General features: G+C 45.6%; 1 protein-coding gene across 2 annotated transcripts in view; it reads right to left on the reverse strand.

Moving 5' to 3' along the window:
• CHCHD1 (coiled-coil-helix-coiled-coil-helix domain containing 1) overlaps nt 1-15,578 on the reverse strand; it is a 196,623-nt gene that overhangs the window by 4,802 nt on the left and 176,243 nt on the right. Inside the window, exons 2-3 of one of the 2 annotated variants that reach the window (XM_086922154.1) lie at nt 10,896-11,014; nt 10,174-10,319 (exon numbers count right to left, since the gene is read on the reverse strand). In XM_086922154.1, coding sequence (XP_086778280.1) covers nt 10,174-10,319; nt 10,896-11,014 — 265 coding nt within the window. The remainder of the gene's footprint in view (nt 1-10,173; nt 10,320-10,895; nt 11,015-15,578) is intronic. The other variant, XM_086922155.1, reaches the window with a different exon arrangement.

Raw genomic sequence — 15,578 nt, forward strand, 5'->3', positions numbered from 1 at the left:
ATTATATTTTCTTCATGGGGAGACGCTCATTCTGTACTTTAACACCTTGGCTGCTAGTGGTTTTCCCCTCCTGTGCTGCCATTCCTTGAATCTCTCTATTCATGACGAGCTCAGCTCGTCATCAGCACAGCTCAACTGTGCCTCATGACGAGCTGAGCTCGTCATGAGCATGGAAGGGGTTAAAGGACGACCTAGAATTTGAAGAGGTGTCTTGGTGTATGTCGAGCCAGTGATAAAATTCACCATTCTATTGCTTTTTTTAATCCTGTGAAGCATAACTGTTATGATATCACAGTGTCATCAACACTTTCCGCTTTTCCAAGTTTCTATGTATGGAGGCGGTACTCCAATATTCTGTAGTTGCCTTTGGACCTGAAAATTATGAACGGGTCTCTGTCAGATCTATCGGGGTAACTATCTTTTCAGCCTGACCATCTTTAACACTCGAGGTGGCATACCTGTTATCTTCTAGTGGTGCTCCGAGTGCTTTCCGTTTTTCTTCGAGCACCAATTGGAAATTGCGGGGGCACTTGTTTCTTTTGACCTATTTTGGAGAACTGAAGTCAGTTTGTATTTTTAAACTTTAAAACAGGACCTTCATTAAGCTAGGTTGTTCTGCTGTCCCCTTACCTCTGTTTTCGGCGATCCGGTGACTGCAGAATCAATCTGTGGACGCCGTCGCCATCTTGAAACAGGTTATTATAGCAAGGGCCATGTGTTATGTGTCGGCCATTTTCAGAAGGGGTAAACTTATTGTGCCGCTTTCTATCAAACATTATGGATAGATTTAAGATGATTGTGTACGTTAAAGCTTATGTTTTATGTTGAACGATTCGTTGTAAGTGGAAGCCCGGGTTTTTTCTCGCGTTTACATCATGAAAACGTATGCCGGGTGTTTAGTGTGCGGCGGCCATATTGTAATGGGCTTATTTGCCGCGAAAGATGTAATTTCTTAACCAAATACCAACTGCATCCACCTGTACCGGGTTGTCACTAAAGTATTTACAATCTTGAAATTTCAGACAATGAGTTCAGGCCTGAAAGCGCACTATTAAATTTCAATATTAGGTACGCTTCTTTTTGCAGTAATACTCTTTCAGGGTCTACTGAAGATTTTTTGTTTTGGACACTGAACAAGACAGACCATTTAAAGTCACTTTCCCCCCGGCAGTTTTCTACAAAGTGCTCAACCATTGGGGCAGTTAGAACTTTATTTTTTATTCTTGATCTGTGTTGGGTCATGCGTGTATTTACTTGTTGACTAGTTTTTCCGATGTAAATTTTGGAACAGGGACACACAATTACATATATGACATTTCGAGTTTTACAATTTGTAAAACACGGGTGCTTCCATTTCACATTACCATGGGCGAATTCTTCACCTTCCATTGTGTTGGCACATGCCACACAGTTGCCACATCTACGATGTCCTGTTATGGGTTTTAAACCCCACTTTGTCAGTAGATCATTCTTTGGTTTTGGTATCATTATATCTGCTCGTACAACCATTTGGCCAATGCTTCTGTTTTTCTTATATGCGAAGAGTGGCCGGGGGAAGGAACACTCTAGGTTCTCCAATAGGTGCCAGTTCTTTAACACTGCTTGTCTGATTTTACTGGTGTCTGGACCAAAAGTGGTCACACAAACCAGTCGATCCAATTCAGGTTTCTTAGTGGTCTGTAAGAGACATTCTCTCGGTGTGAAACGTGCCCTCTTATTTGAATGTTTCAATAATTTACGAGGATAACCTCTTTATTTCAGTTCTTCACAGAAAGGTTCGGCGTGTTGTTCATAATCTGCAATATCCGTGCAATTTCTTCGTATACGGAGTAGTTGTCCGTAAGGCAGATTAGCTTTTAGATTTCTTGGATGAGCGCTTTGGTGATGTAGCATTGTGTTCTTATCCGTCTTTTTCCTATACAGTGAAGATTTTAGTCTTCCTTCTGCACATGTGATCTCTACATCGAGAAAAGTCATTCTTGTGGCACTAGAGTCTATTGAGAACTTAATCTCCTGATGTTTGGTATTGAGCCACATATGGAACTGCATCAACTCCGTATGGCTCCCCTGCCACAGGAGCCACACGTCATCGATGTACCCCTACATTGCACATATAAAACAATGGTACCGCTACATCGATGACGTGTGGCTCCTGTGTGATAGATTTAATCATCTTAAATCTATCCATAATGTTTGATAGAAAGCTGCACGAGAAGTTTACCCCTTCCGAAAATGGCCGACACATAACACATGGCCCTTGCTATAATAACCTGTTCCAAGATGGCGACGGCGTCCACAGATCGATTCTGCAGTCACCGGATCGCCGAAAGCAGAGGTAAGGGGACAGCAGAACAACCTAGCTTAATGAAGGTCCTGTTTTAAAGTTTAAAAATACAAACTGACTTTAGTTCTCCAAAATAGGTCAAAAGAAACGAGTGCCCCCGCAATTTCCAATTGGTGCGTGAAGAAAAACGGAAAGCACGCGGAGCACCACTAGAAGATAACAGGTATGCCACCTCGAGTGTTAAAGATAGTAAGGCTGAAAAGATAGTTACCCCGATAGATCTGACAGAGACCCGTTCGTAATTTTCAGGTCCAAAGGCAACTACAGAATATTGGAGTACCGCCTCCATACATAGAAACTTGGAAAAGCGGAAAGAGCTGATGACACTGTGATATCATAACAGGTATGCTTCACGAGATTAAAAAAAGCAATAGAATGGTGAATTTTATCACTGGCTCGACATACACTAAGACACCTCTTCAAATTCTAGGTCGTCCTTTAAAGTACAGAATGAGCGTCTCCCCATGAAGAAAATATAATAAGATTCAAGAGCACTGAAACATAAAGAAAGGTATGTCTGGGGATATGAGGCTTGACAATGTTGGACTGAGATACCCTACACAAATAGTGATAAATTTATTTTCCACTTTGGGTGCCTGACCAAGCCTACGGAAATTAACGCCAAACCTGTAGACCGGCAGTGGACCCGATCGAACGCTTTCTCAGCATTGACCGAAAGTACCATGGTGGCTCCTCCTTGCGGCGTACTTTGTCAATAACGTGGAGCAGCCACTTAGTATTGTCCGCGTACTGCCTCTGTGGTACAAAACCTGCTTGAGCAGGACCTATCAGTTCTTGCATAAAGGGATTCAAACGGGCTGCCAAGATGCTCGTAAAATGCTGGACATCTGTATTCAGAAGCGAGATAGGGTGGTAATTAGCCTAGTGTCAACGGTCTTACCCTGGTTTGGGGATTTCAACTATATCCGCATCTTGCATTGAGGGCGGTAGACTAGCCGTGTGTGTGATGTCATTAAAGAGTCGGTTGAGGACTAGGGCCCATTCTGGGCAACATATTTTATAGAACCCCGCAGGGAAACCATCCGTACCCGGGATTTCAGAGATTTCTGTTTGGAGATAGTGAATATAACTTCCTCAATGCGGATGGGGTGTCTAAAGAGGCCGTCTAGGGCTCAGTCAAGCGGGTAGTCGCTGCAAAGCGTAGGGATTGGGAAGGGGCTTCGGGGAGGCCGACTGCTTTGAGTAGAGAGATACATATAAGCCTCTAAAGTGTGCTACTATTTGGGCATCCCCCTTTATCTCTTCTCCCGCTCCAGATAGGAGAGAGTCCACTCTAGCGGACTGTCTTAGGGCTCGCAGTTGGATCACCAGAAGCCTTCTGCATTTGTTCCTGTTGATATAAAAGGAACGGTTTAGTCTGAGAAGCGAGTATTCGGCCCTGTAAAATCCAGGCTGGGCAGCAGACTTCTGTTTAGAAGATAGAAGGTAAATTTCTTAATGGAACACCGGTTTGCTTTCATTTGTTTCTGTGTTGTGTTGTCTATCACAATTTGGTATCTCAGTCTGTTACACCTTAACTTACTGAGATATTTCAGCTTACCTATTGTATTGAATGCATCTTTTTGGTTTGCATATATACTGGATTGATTAGTAATTCAAATAAAACAATTTAACTACATCCAGTAATTCCTGGTCTCTATTGTGGGGTCACATTGGCTTCACAAGTTAGAAATGTATTGTTGATGTTACTCCTTTTCAGTGCTTAATGTCAGCTAACAAGAAGTCCTTACGACAAATGGGGAACAATCTTTAACAACTTGACCAAGAGATTACATTGCAAGGCCCAGTGCTGCTGCATGAGGGCAGTTTGTCGGATGGCTAGCTATTGAAGCAAAGGGAGTTAGTGCATCTCCTGTAGAATTTCTAGACTTGCCCAAACCCAGCTCTAGCCCTTGACGCCCAAGTCTCTATTAAGAGATTCAGCTGAGTTCCAGCGGTTCAGAAAACTGTTGCAACAGCGGAGGAGTGAGTATTAATAAGGTTGCATGTTGTGTGTCTGTCAAGCTTGCAGAATTTTGCTGAGATTGCGTGGTGCAATGCGATGTTTTAGTTGTTGTACAGATGTGAATGCACTTAATGCTGAGTGGTTGAAGTTATTATCGGACTGGACATAGCCGAACATTGTAAAGAATGGTGAGCCACTAAAATAGGTAATAAGCTAACTGTTCAAACACTTCAAATATATTTCACTAGTTACAAAAGACAATTTTTTTCTAAATCTGTGGTGGAAAAAAAAGATTTTTATAGGATTAAAACAAATAAGAACACTTTACTTGGTGATGTGTACATTTGAAATATTTTTGCTGAAACCCTATTTACAAATACAGTGTATGCACTGTATAAATTAATCAGCAAAACGACAGTTAGTGGGGAAAGTCTTGTGGCCATTTCATTTGAAAATGTCCTATCTGTAAATAACAGTGCAGTACCACATGATGCTTTAGTAATTATTTATGAAAAGCAAGTTTTTAAATACAAACTGGGTTATATTACTGCTCCTGCCCAAATGCCAATGCAATTAGTGAACTAAGAAGCAGACCAGGGATCACGTTGTAACCTATATGTGGGCTTGATTCATATTATACATGGAGCAAACGTTTAGTAAAGGGAGTTTTTTTGTACAGCATAAATAGTGTACTACCATATTTGAAGGTGCTCCCATGTGATAATGAAGAAAAAGGCGTCTCCATAAGACAAAATATTTGCCTAGGGTTACACAGTTTGAGACTGATTCACAGGTCATGTACATTACAATTAGGTCGAGTAGATTATTTAAGTTACTAAACCTGCAGGTCTAGTAAAATGTTCATGATTTGTCAAGCCCTGCGACCATCAGTAAAGAGCTCGGACTGCTGAGCCTCCCTGATGCAGTGCGGGGGAGGACAACGGTGAAGGTTGTCCCACCTGGGGCACATTCATTACAGCCTGGCTTGCTACCCCCTATGTAGCATGATTGTGGGGACAGGGCTAGCGGCAGGGGGCCCTTGGATGTTGTATGGACGTATTTTTGAACTAACCAACCAGTCGAGATCATAATGCTGTGCGCTCACTTCCAGCTAATACTCTTTGTGCTCACTTCCCGCCAATACTGGAAGATCATACAATGTTAGTTAAATTGAACTTATTTCGTGTTTAGACTCATGTGTCCCTTTTTGTACCTTATATGTAATCTGCGTACTTTGAAGTCCTTTTGTAATGTACTTGGTTCTATTGTAAAGCGCTCTGACACCTCCGGGTAAAGTTCGCATCATATAAAAATACATAAATAAATTAAATAAATTTAGTTAAGTGAAGGACCTCGGTCCCTTGTTTTGTCTATATCTTTTTTTTGTCATTGCTGTACTTTGCAAAACTTGATTTTGCTTGTTAAAGTTGTAGCGTTGATTGCTTGGTTTTTTTCAAGCTGTTTAGCGGTCAGGGGAATGTTCTGTTGCGGCCGCTCCTTGCTCATTAGTCTGCTCTGCAAAGCTGCTGGAAGGCACACTGCGGTCTGCCGACTGCTAGAGGGTGCAAATATGTGAGCAATGCAGGCACTTCTCATCCCCGACACGATCGAGTAACTCTTTTGGTGATTTCATAGCCACAGCTGAGCATTACACTGATCTAGCGTGTTTTCAGTCATTCGGCCCCCACAGTCTGGCGTCTATACGCCCCCAGGGGTCTGTATAATTAAATCCAGTTATACAGTAGTGTTGCTGCTTAGTACAGTACAATGACCCAGGATGTGCTGTGTCCTTAATAGAACTGAAACTTTCCTTTAAAATTGTTAGGACATTTTTCGTTATTGCTGAAAAATGAAATTTTTCAAGGCTATACGAGATCTGATAGGGGAGATGTGAGAGTCCCTGCTTGAGAAGGAGTAACGCCGCCAGAAGACACAAATGTGGGTCACAGATGTTGGGGTCCACAAATGGCTATGTCAATGGCATAAGGTCAATGAAAAAGAAAGTGGTAGTACCATATCATATACTATGTCCTTTAATCACGTTACCGGTTTGCTTTTTCGTATTTTCGGATCCTATCAGGCGGCGTTAGGACAGAAGGGCGCAAAGTTTTCAGAAGCTCTGAGCCTGGTTCGTTTACTGCCACCGCATCAAAATACACGAGAAAGAAACAATCCATGAATTCACAGTAGCAGGGCTGCTGCTAAACAGCAACAAAACAGAAGCGCAAGCTACAAGTTTTGGTGTTACAACCTGTTACAGCGGGTGTTGTGGGGCGAGGTGCTGAACGATGCCACGGTATTTTACTTTGGAATTATTGTGCATTACACAGCGGTGTTGATTCTTCTCCAGGCGGCTTTGTTCTATGCTGGTAACAAAGGGTGAGCAGTTAAGAAGATATGCAGCACAAACTTTCCTGTGAAATAATGGCCATGAGAGGGAATCAGGAATAAGAAAGTGGGAGAGATGCGTGTCATTAAGTGTGAAAGAGGGCCAGTGAAAGAGAGGGCGGGGAAAAAGAAGCAGAACATAACGAGTGAGACTTGGGAGAGGCCAGGAAAGACAGGAAGAGAAGCAGAACAAAACGAGTGAGACTTGGGAGAGGCCAGGAAAGACAGGAAGAGAAGGCTAAAACGAAAACGACCCACATCATTAAAGGGGGAGAAAAGACACACGGCGAGAGCAGGACAAAAGTGAAAGGGTGCAAAGAAATTAAGAGAGAGGGTAGTGATAAAGCTCACGAGAAAAGGGAAACAGAGCTGGGACAGGGACGAAAGGGGAAAAGAATCTCAAGCCGCAGGGTCAGGGGCGTGGAGCCCGGACTCAGCACACACGGCCATGGGAGCAACCCCCGCCGGAGCGCACCGGGACCGGCCGGCAGCAACCCCAGGTAGGTAGCCTGGCACCTCTGTCTCTGAAATAGGTAGGAGTCCGAAACAGCAACAGGTCGCCTCTCTGACCTATCCTCGGAGCAATCATCTCTCTGCAAGGCTTTAATTCGTCATTAATGATACCATATGGGGCTGCAGTATAATCAGTGACTCTAAGGCAGGCCAGTAAACAAACATCTACAAAGCAAATGATAGCAGGCAGCTTCTTGAAAGAGATCTCTTCCTACAACAGTCTGCGGGAAAGGAACAAAGCGCCGAACTGGGTTAGCCTAAGAGTAGATAAAACTTTTCATATCAAAGCAATTTGTGCGCGTCCTTTTATCTCAGTCTCCAGTGACCTAACCACCTGGCATTATGCATGTTAATGGGTTTCTGGGTCTGCCACAAGCGCTGCCTCTGGGTATAAATATCCAGGCCCCTGCCCTCAATTTATACCACAGCAGCTGGTATCCTTGGCTGCTCCAGACATCGGCCCCTGGAAATGGCATACAAGTTTGAGGTTCAGGGTGCAACTGCACAACAGAAAGATTCCGGCATAAACCGAGCACAACCAAGCATGCGCCTAAAAGTTAGTGCTTAGACACACAGGCATGGTAGCACTAGAATACATTGTCAGAATATCAACTGACATGAATATCGTCTCCTAGAAACCGTTTACTAAAATATCACACGGACAGCGGGAGGGGGGTGGGGCGGGCTCACGGACAGCGGGAGGGGGCGGGGTAACGGGCTCACGGACAGCGGGAGGGGGGCGGGTGAACGGGCTCACGGACAGCGGGAGGGGGGCGGGTGAACGGGCTCACGGACAGCGGGAGGGGGGCGGGTGAACGGGCTCACGGACAGCGGGAGGGGGGCGGGTGAACGGGCTCACGGACAGCGGGAGGGGGGCGGGTGAACGGGCTCACGGACAGCGGGAGGGGGGCGGGTGAACGGGCTCACGGACAGCGGGAGGGGGGCGGGTGAACGGGCTCACGGACAGCGGGAGGGGGGCGGGTGAACGGGCTCACGGACAGTGGGAGGGGGGCGGGTGAACGGGCTCACGGACAGCGGGAGGGGGGCGGGTGAACGGGCTCACGGACAGCGGGAGGGGGGCGGGTGAACGGGCTCACGGACAGCGGGCGGGGGGCGGGTGAACGGGCTCACAGACAGCGGGAGGGGGGCGGGTGAACGGGCTCACGGACAGCGGGAGGGGGGCGGGTGAACGGGCTCACGGACAGCGGGAGGGGGGCGGGTGAACGGGCTCACGGACAGCGGGAGGGGGGCGGGTGAACTGGCTCACGGACAGCGGGAGGGGGCGGGTGAACGGGCTCACGGACAGCGGGAGGGGGCGGGTGAACGGGCTCACGGACAGCGGGAGGGGGGCGGGTGAACGGGCTCACGGACAGCGCGGGGGGCGGGTTAACGGGCACACGGACAGCGGGGGGCGGGTTAACGGGCACACGGACAGCGGGGGGCGGGTTAACGGGCACACTGACAGCGGGAGCGGGGGCGGGCACACGGACAGCGGGAGGGGGGCGGGCACACGGACAGCGGGAGGGGGGGCGGGCACACGGACAGCGGGAGGGGGGGCGGGCACACGGACAGCGGGAGGGGGGGCGGGCACACGGACAGCGGGAGGGGGGCGGGCACACGGACAGCGGGAGGGGGGCGGGCACACGGACAGCGGGAGGGGGGGTCAGGGAACAGCCAGCGGGACAGGGACAAGGCGAACAATGAACACAAACATCGGTGTAAAAATTTTTTTAAAAGTACACGCCCACAGTGGCCACGTCTTCATGACGTTGCGGAGAGGGAAAGAATCGGCGGAACGCCCACCAATCGCCTCGGGAAATGACTGACAGTTCTCTCTTCCAATGGCTAGCCTCCATTTATGGAGCAAGCCAATGGAAGAGAGAGGCGGAACGAAGGCCACACTGTTCTAACATAGGATTTCGCCTGCGCGAAAGGCTGCGCAGTGCGCAGCTTTCGACAGGCGAAACCTAAATAAGGAAGATGAGCAGCAGCAATGCATCTGATTGTTCACAAAAGAAATGACAATTCAACAGAAATGACAATTCAACAGAATCTAACGCTTTTTACGAATCATACATAATTAATGACACGGACAAGTGATTAGTAAGCTAATGCACTACTGCCATCACCTATTGCACATTACGAGGTCAACATGCTTGACACAAAGCCTGCTTGTTTAAGCAGCACCATTTGAGTCATTATGGGACGCAGTCTGTAAATGACCACATTGCCTAATCTTGTTAAGAAGATCTTAGCCAATGACAAAGGACGAGAAAACAAGCAGGACTCCAAAAACTTTCTTTACAAATATATAGAATTATGGAAGGGGGAAGAGTGTGTAACAAGAATGTTTTTCACAAAAAGGTTCTGACTGACATCAAAAAAACAACTGGAACGAAGGTAGAAGATATGATGTCACTCTAAAAGAACCCCAAGGTGAAAAATATCTCCAATATTTCTTTTTACCCATCTATAATTTTAGGTTATGTATGGCCCCCAAACAAAATCATTTGCCCCTGCGTTTCAGAGAAGAGAAGTAATGGGCGAGCCATACATAACATGGCTTCTCCTCCCGGTCACAAAATGTAAAAAAGAATAATTGGTCTTCTACCACACACATCCTCTGCCTTCCTTTCCCTCCATAAGCTGTACTCAATGTTCTCCAGTGCTGCTCTGACTGGTTCTCAAAGAGCCCTGCCAGAGCAGAATCAAATTAATTTCAGATATAGCAACAGTGGACACCAAGTTCTGTTACCCACTCTTGCTACGTCACAAAACTGAATTACTGGATTTAGAATCCAGATATTCACACTAATTGCTTTCTAGGAGAGCCACACAAATTAAAACTTTATAATATAGTGTCAGGCCATCTCTCAGATCTCAGTAACCATGAAAGTACCCTCCAAACCAGTCCTCCCTCACTATATCTCCTCTTAGTGCCCTTTCACATCAGAAAATTCACCTCTCAAAAGCGGCCTGAAACTGGTCCAAATGCCATGTGATATTGGTCAGTCTCTCCTTGCCATGGGCGGCTTCTGATCTCCTCTCCTGGTTAAATGTTTGTAACTCTAAATTAGAAAGACACTGCCTCTGCTTCAGGTTACCTGCCTGTTGAACAATACAAAACCCCAGAATAAATACTTTAAATATCCAAAACTTGGCCTATTTTATTGACTGACCACATTTTGCTCAATGAAAGCTATGACTGCAACCTGTAAAGTAGCCAATATAATATAGGCTGTCATCTTTGAAGCACAAGGTGCACAGTGTCTAGCGATAATTTCGACTCTGCAAAACGGCCACTACAGGAGAGAAAGAAAGAAGTTGTGGATAAATGTCCATCTTCTAGAGTTAGTGCAGTAGGCATTAAGGTATAAATATTAAATCTATATGTCAAGGTGCATCTTGTGGGAACGAATAGTTGTCGTATTTCGGCACTGGAACATTTTCAGGCATCAACCAAATGGTGTAGCGGTCTCAATTGGAGTATACTTGCAGGATATTTAGAAATGGGTTGAGCATCTGTAGATGACTTGTCAAGGGAAAGTTGTAGGATATAATTAAAGAGGGACAGAAATATTGATTAGCATGGAAGGCATTGCATAAATGTATCTATGGATAAATACATGTCTCCCCAAAGAAGCTGTAAATCCACTTAAAAAAATAAAAATTAGGCACCAATACCTTGGCTGCAGCTGCACAAGTAAAAAAGGCTTGGATCTCCTTGGCACACACGTTGTCGTTGAAAGAATTCTGCTTCCAGCAGGCCATCATCATGGACATTTCCGTAAGACAGGTCGCCTCTGTAAGACAGAATAGTTGAAATTATCATCAATACTACGAATGTGCAACAAACACATTTTTCATGTGTCACACAAACAGTAGCAACAAATAAAAAATAAACACAAAACTAGGAAAAACACATTGCAGCCAAACCAATTTTACTACTATGGAGGGTCCCTACAAAAAGTTCAGTTGATGGTACACAAAGTGCTGATATATATAGTTTGGTGTTGAAGGAGCTAAAACGAACGCTATTTTTTTTTTTAAGAGACTGAAATTTGCAAGTTGCAGGTCAGTGAGGCAAGTATAACTTCCCCCACCCAATGAACAGTTGATAACCTCACATATTACATCACTCGTGGCATGTTAAATGACATCACCAATATCATCCAACAAATGTGACAGTTTGATGAACAGTTTACGAGTCACCCATAGATAATACATTCTTCAACAATATATAATGTCTCAGAATTTCCATTGAACATCTGGAAATAGATGTATGCACCTTATAAATCTCCAGTTTGTATAAATAGTGTTCCTAGCACTAGGTGACAACTCTTTGATGTCAGCATGTGCACAGAAATCCACAGGTGAAGAATGTATTGAAAATATTCACTTTAGTTTTTCTAATGTATTTTGTTAAAAGGAGCTGGATTTGACCCCTTGGCTGCTAAGCCTTCCCTCCCCTAGAATGCCAAGTCCCCTTTTTGCTATTTGGGGTACTTTGAACAAGTGTCTTCATAACTCTTTCCACATAAGCTATCCCGCAAAATGTGCCTCCAATTTCTCTCCTCAGCCTCTTAAGGATGCTTAAAGGTACTCAGGGTTTGTAAATTGCCCTGGAGGGGACCGAGAAAAAAAAGAAGCATTGGGGTTTCCCCACTGAAAAATGGGGGAACGTGCTGCCTAAAAAAGCTAGGTTTTTGTTTCTATAAATGGAAGTCCAAGTACTGCAAACCTTTTGTTGGTGCCATATCCTCAGCTTTCAAAATGAGAAGTAAATAGACATTTATGATAACAAATTCAAATGCTGTTTTTTGTTACAAAAGCAATAATACCGTTATGTCCAACAGACCCTTCTGGTCGTGGTGAGGTATAGGTTTTGTAGGTTCCCCAAAAAACACGGGATACCCATAGGCCATAACTGAGCTGCACCTTACAATGAATTTTCATTGCAAACCAAGTATACAGGAATTTTAATGATACAATATAATGAATGAAACAAATGTATTTATGAAACGTACAGCAGATACTGAGATTAGGATCAGTGATTACTTGGATACCTCTGAATTTGGGTTACTCATACTATCATGTGAATCACAGGGCAAAGGGTCTTCTTTCTTCACACTGGCTTAAATTTGGAAGCCACAAATGCAGGGAAATCCATCTGGTAATAACATGTGTTCTACTATTTTACTTTTTCACGTCCCCGGGTAATATTGTGGTACCTCACTTGTGTAAATAGGCCTAGCGCCTGTGACACAACCCTCCCTAAAACCCGACCTGGAGACTTTTCATTCAGCAAAATCCACGCCTTTATTTGTTTTACATTGTGGATTTTGTGCCTTCTCTCAGTTACCACCCAGTGAAACCTACCATGCCCAGACAGTTCAGAAAATTAGACACCCAGAGGTGTCCAGGGTGTTGAACCTTAAGTGAACCTCACAAGATTTTCTTGCCCAGAAGCCCTTGCAAACCTGAAGCTTTTTTAAAAAATAACACATTTTCCTCACATTGCTGTGATGGAAAGTTCTGGGATTTGTGGGGCGTCACAAATTTCCAAACACTGAGCATTCCCCCACGTTTCCCGATAAAAATGGTACCTCATTTGTGTGCATAAGCCTAGCACCCAAGACAAGCCCGGGCCCAAATTACAACAGACAGATCAAATGTTTCAACTCGTACTCAAAACCTAAACTTTTTTGCAACTCTAGTAGCTGTGGATTTTGGGCAGTAGCTCGACAGGCACTTAAGGAAACTTATTAAACCCACAGATTTCTGAAAACTAGACACCCAGGGGAGTACAGAGTGGGGTGACTCTCACCGGGTTTTCTTACCCAGAAGCGATTGCAAACCTCACAATTTGGCTAAAACACACATTTTCAGTGGCCGGACAAGCCAACATGGCGGACGCTTTCTAGAAGCGCTCCAGCCCACCGTGATCAACATCCTGGAAAATCCTCACAAATTCCCCAGATTGATGGACCAGGTCGATCACACAAACACCAAGGAGATCAGCGGCAGGATGCAGCCCCTACAAGCGCTCTGGACAGTGGAGGGCGTACCCATGCGGATTGGGGGGTGCGGCTGCGTCCAACGATCACTGAAGTACTATCATCGGACGGGCAGGGAGGCCTGTCTCGTCGGAGGACCAGAGGCATGTAGTAAATAAAATTACCGGGACTATTTTTCTATACATTAAATGACAATAAGGATAGCTCAATAAAATGAGAGGCAGAGTCCGTGGTATCTGAGTCATACGGGCTTTAATTAAGTTTCTCGAGAAACGGGACATCAGGTTCCATCACCACTAAGGTTCAGGAAGGGATATTCATCATTTTATTAACATCACACATTATATATAGTAAAACAGTATAATTGAAATGAATACAGTAGGCGTAACAAGTGAAAAGAGAGAGATAAGAACACATGGGCGTAAAAGAAGGCGTGTACAGGGGCGTACACGGAGGTGTGTACTGGAAACGTCACAGAAGTGTCATAGGTGGGTGGATGCATAGAGAAATTCTGCAGGGTCAGCAGAAACCTTTACCCTGTGTGCGCGCGCAACTGAGCATGACGTGGTATAGACATGTAACTGGGGAGAACTGGGGGCTTGACTTTTAGCACTAGTAGAGGAGACTGGTGTCTGGGATGTCAGAACGACCTGCACCTATAGCATATCTGGTATCTTATGTTTGGAGGATGTGTTGTCTGAAGTAAAAGGTCTCTCGGGCAGAGGCCGTTCAATACCGAATGTTAGTGGGTGCATACGTGTCTTGGTGCAATGCGCGGGGGCCATGGGCCTTCCATGGTAACGGGTTCAGTAAATCACTTGCATGGAGACAGGAAGGCCGGGCCCTTTGCTCTGCAGCCGGGAATATGTTTACCTATTTCACTAGACTGGAATGTGTTTTCGAGGAGGCTGAACAGATAACTGTAGGCAAAATACTGTCTTGGCAGGCAGGCCAGGCCGAGCCGGGCACCGCTTCGCTGGGCAGGAAGTAAGGCAGAGGTCAGGGATGCATACTTAAACTGCAGCTTTCAGAGACAGAAAAGACTTGGAGCCTCATTTAAGGGCCTGGCTCGGCTGAGCCAGAAAAACGTGGAAAACGTGTACTTCGCGTTATTTAAAAATGCACCATGTAAAGACGTTGGCACCATAGGCCTAAAAGCCAAATTAACGTGGTTTTCTTGGAGGACTGAATAACTGACATGTTAACGTTGGACGCAAATGCATATGCGTCTTCATGGTAGGCACGGAAAAGGAATTACACGACATACATGGAACATGGGTGCATGGATAGGGTGCGAGTGGGGGACACATTGATTACCTAAAAATGTCTATTTCCTCAGGCACGTGGGGGGTGCAGCTCCGGGGCTGGAAGACGATCAGGCCGGCCCCGTGCCACTGGTAGAGGCGATTGCCGCCTCTGCGGCACAGATGATCTGGACCGATCCCCGGGACTGCTCTCTCAACTCCAGGGCGGAGTGGCTTCCGCGGACCCCTGGGGCATCAGAGTGTTCCGGCTGGGAATATGGGACGTTTTTCCGCATACAAATACCCCGCATACCATCACTCCGCAAAAATGATCCCGCAAATACTATCACTCCGCAAATTAACACAACGCAAACTTTTACAACGAATATGCCTTTACCACGCATGCCTTTACAACGCAAAGGCATGCATGTTAAAGGTATACTCATTGTAAAAGTTTAAAAGGTAAATAAGAGTACCCTGCAAAAATCACTAACCTACACTACACATACAATACCCTACGCCTACATAAACACGACCCTAAAACCTAAAACACTACCCTAGACTACACATACACTACCCTACACTACATAAACACGACCCTAAAACCTAAAACACTACCCTACACTACACGTACACTACCCTACACTACCCTACACTACATAAACACTACCCTACACTACACATACACTACACTACATAAACACGACCCTAAAACCTAAAACACTACCCTACACTACCCTAATCCCTTAAAAATTAAGCCCACCCCAGGCCCATTCCACCTTACCCTCTCCTCGTGGTTTCTCTCTTTTTCTTCTCGTATTTTCTCACTGATTCTGCTTCCTGCATCACGTCCTCTCTCTGTCAGGGGCCCACCCCAGGCCCATTCCCCCTTACCCTCTCCTTGTGGTTTCTCTCTTTTTCTTCTCGTATTTTCTCACTGATTCTGCTTCCTGCATCACGTCCTCTCTCTGTCAGGGGCCCACCCCAGGCCCATTCCCCCTTACCCTCTCCTCGTGGTTTCTCTCTTTTTCTTCTCGTATTTTCTCACTGATTCTGCTTCCTGCATCACGTCCTCTCTCGGTCAGGGGCGGTGCAAGTCGATGTGA

Source organism: Lissotriton vulgaris, chromosome 5 (genome assembly GCF_964263255.1).
Source record: "Lissotriton vulgaris chromosome 5, aLisVul1.2, whole genome shotgun sequence".
In the NCBI taxonomy this organism is placed as follows: domain Eukaryota; kingdom Metazoa; phylum Chordata; class Amphibia; order Caudata; family Salamandridae; genus Lissotriton; species Lissotriton vulgaris.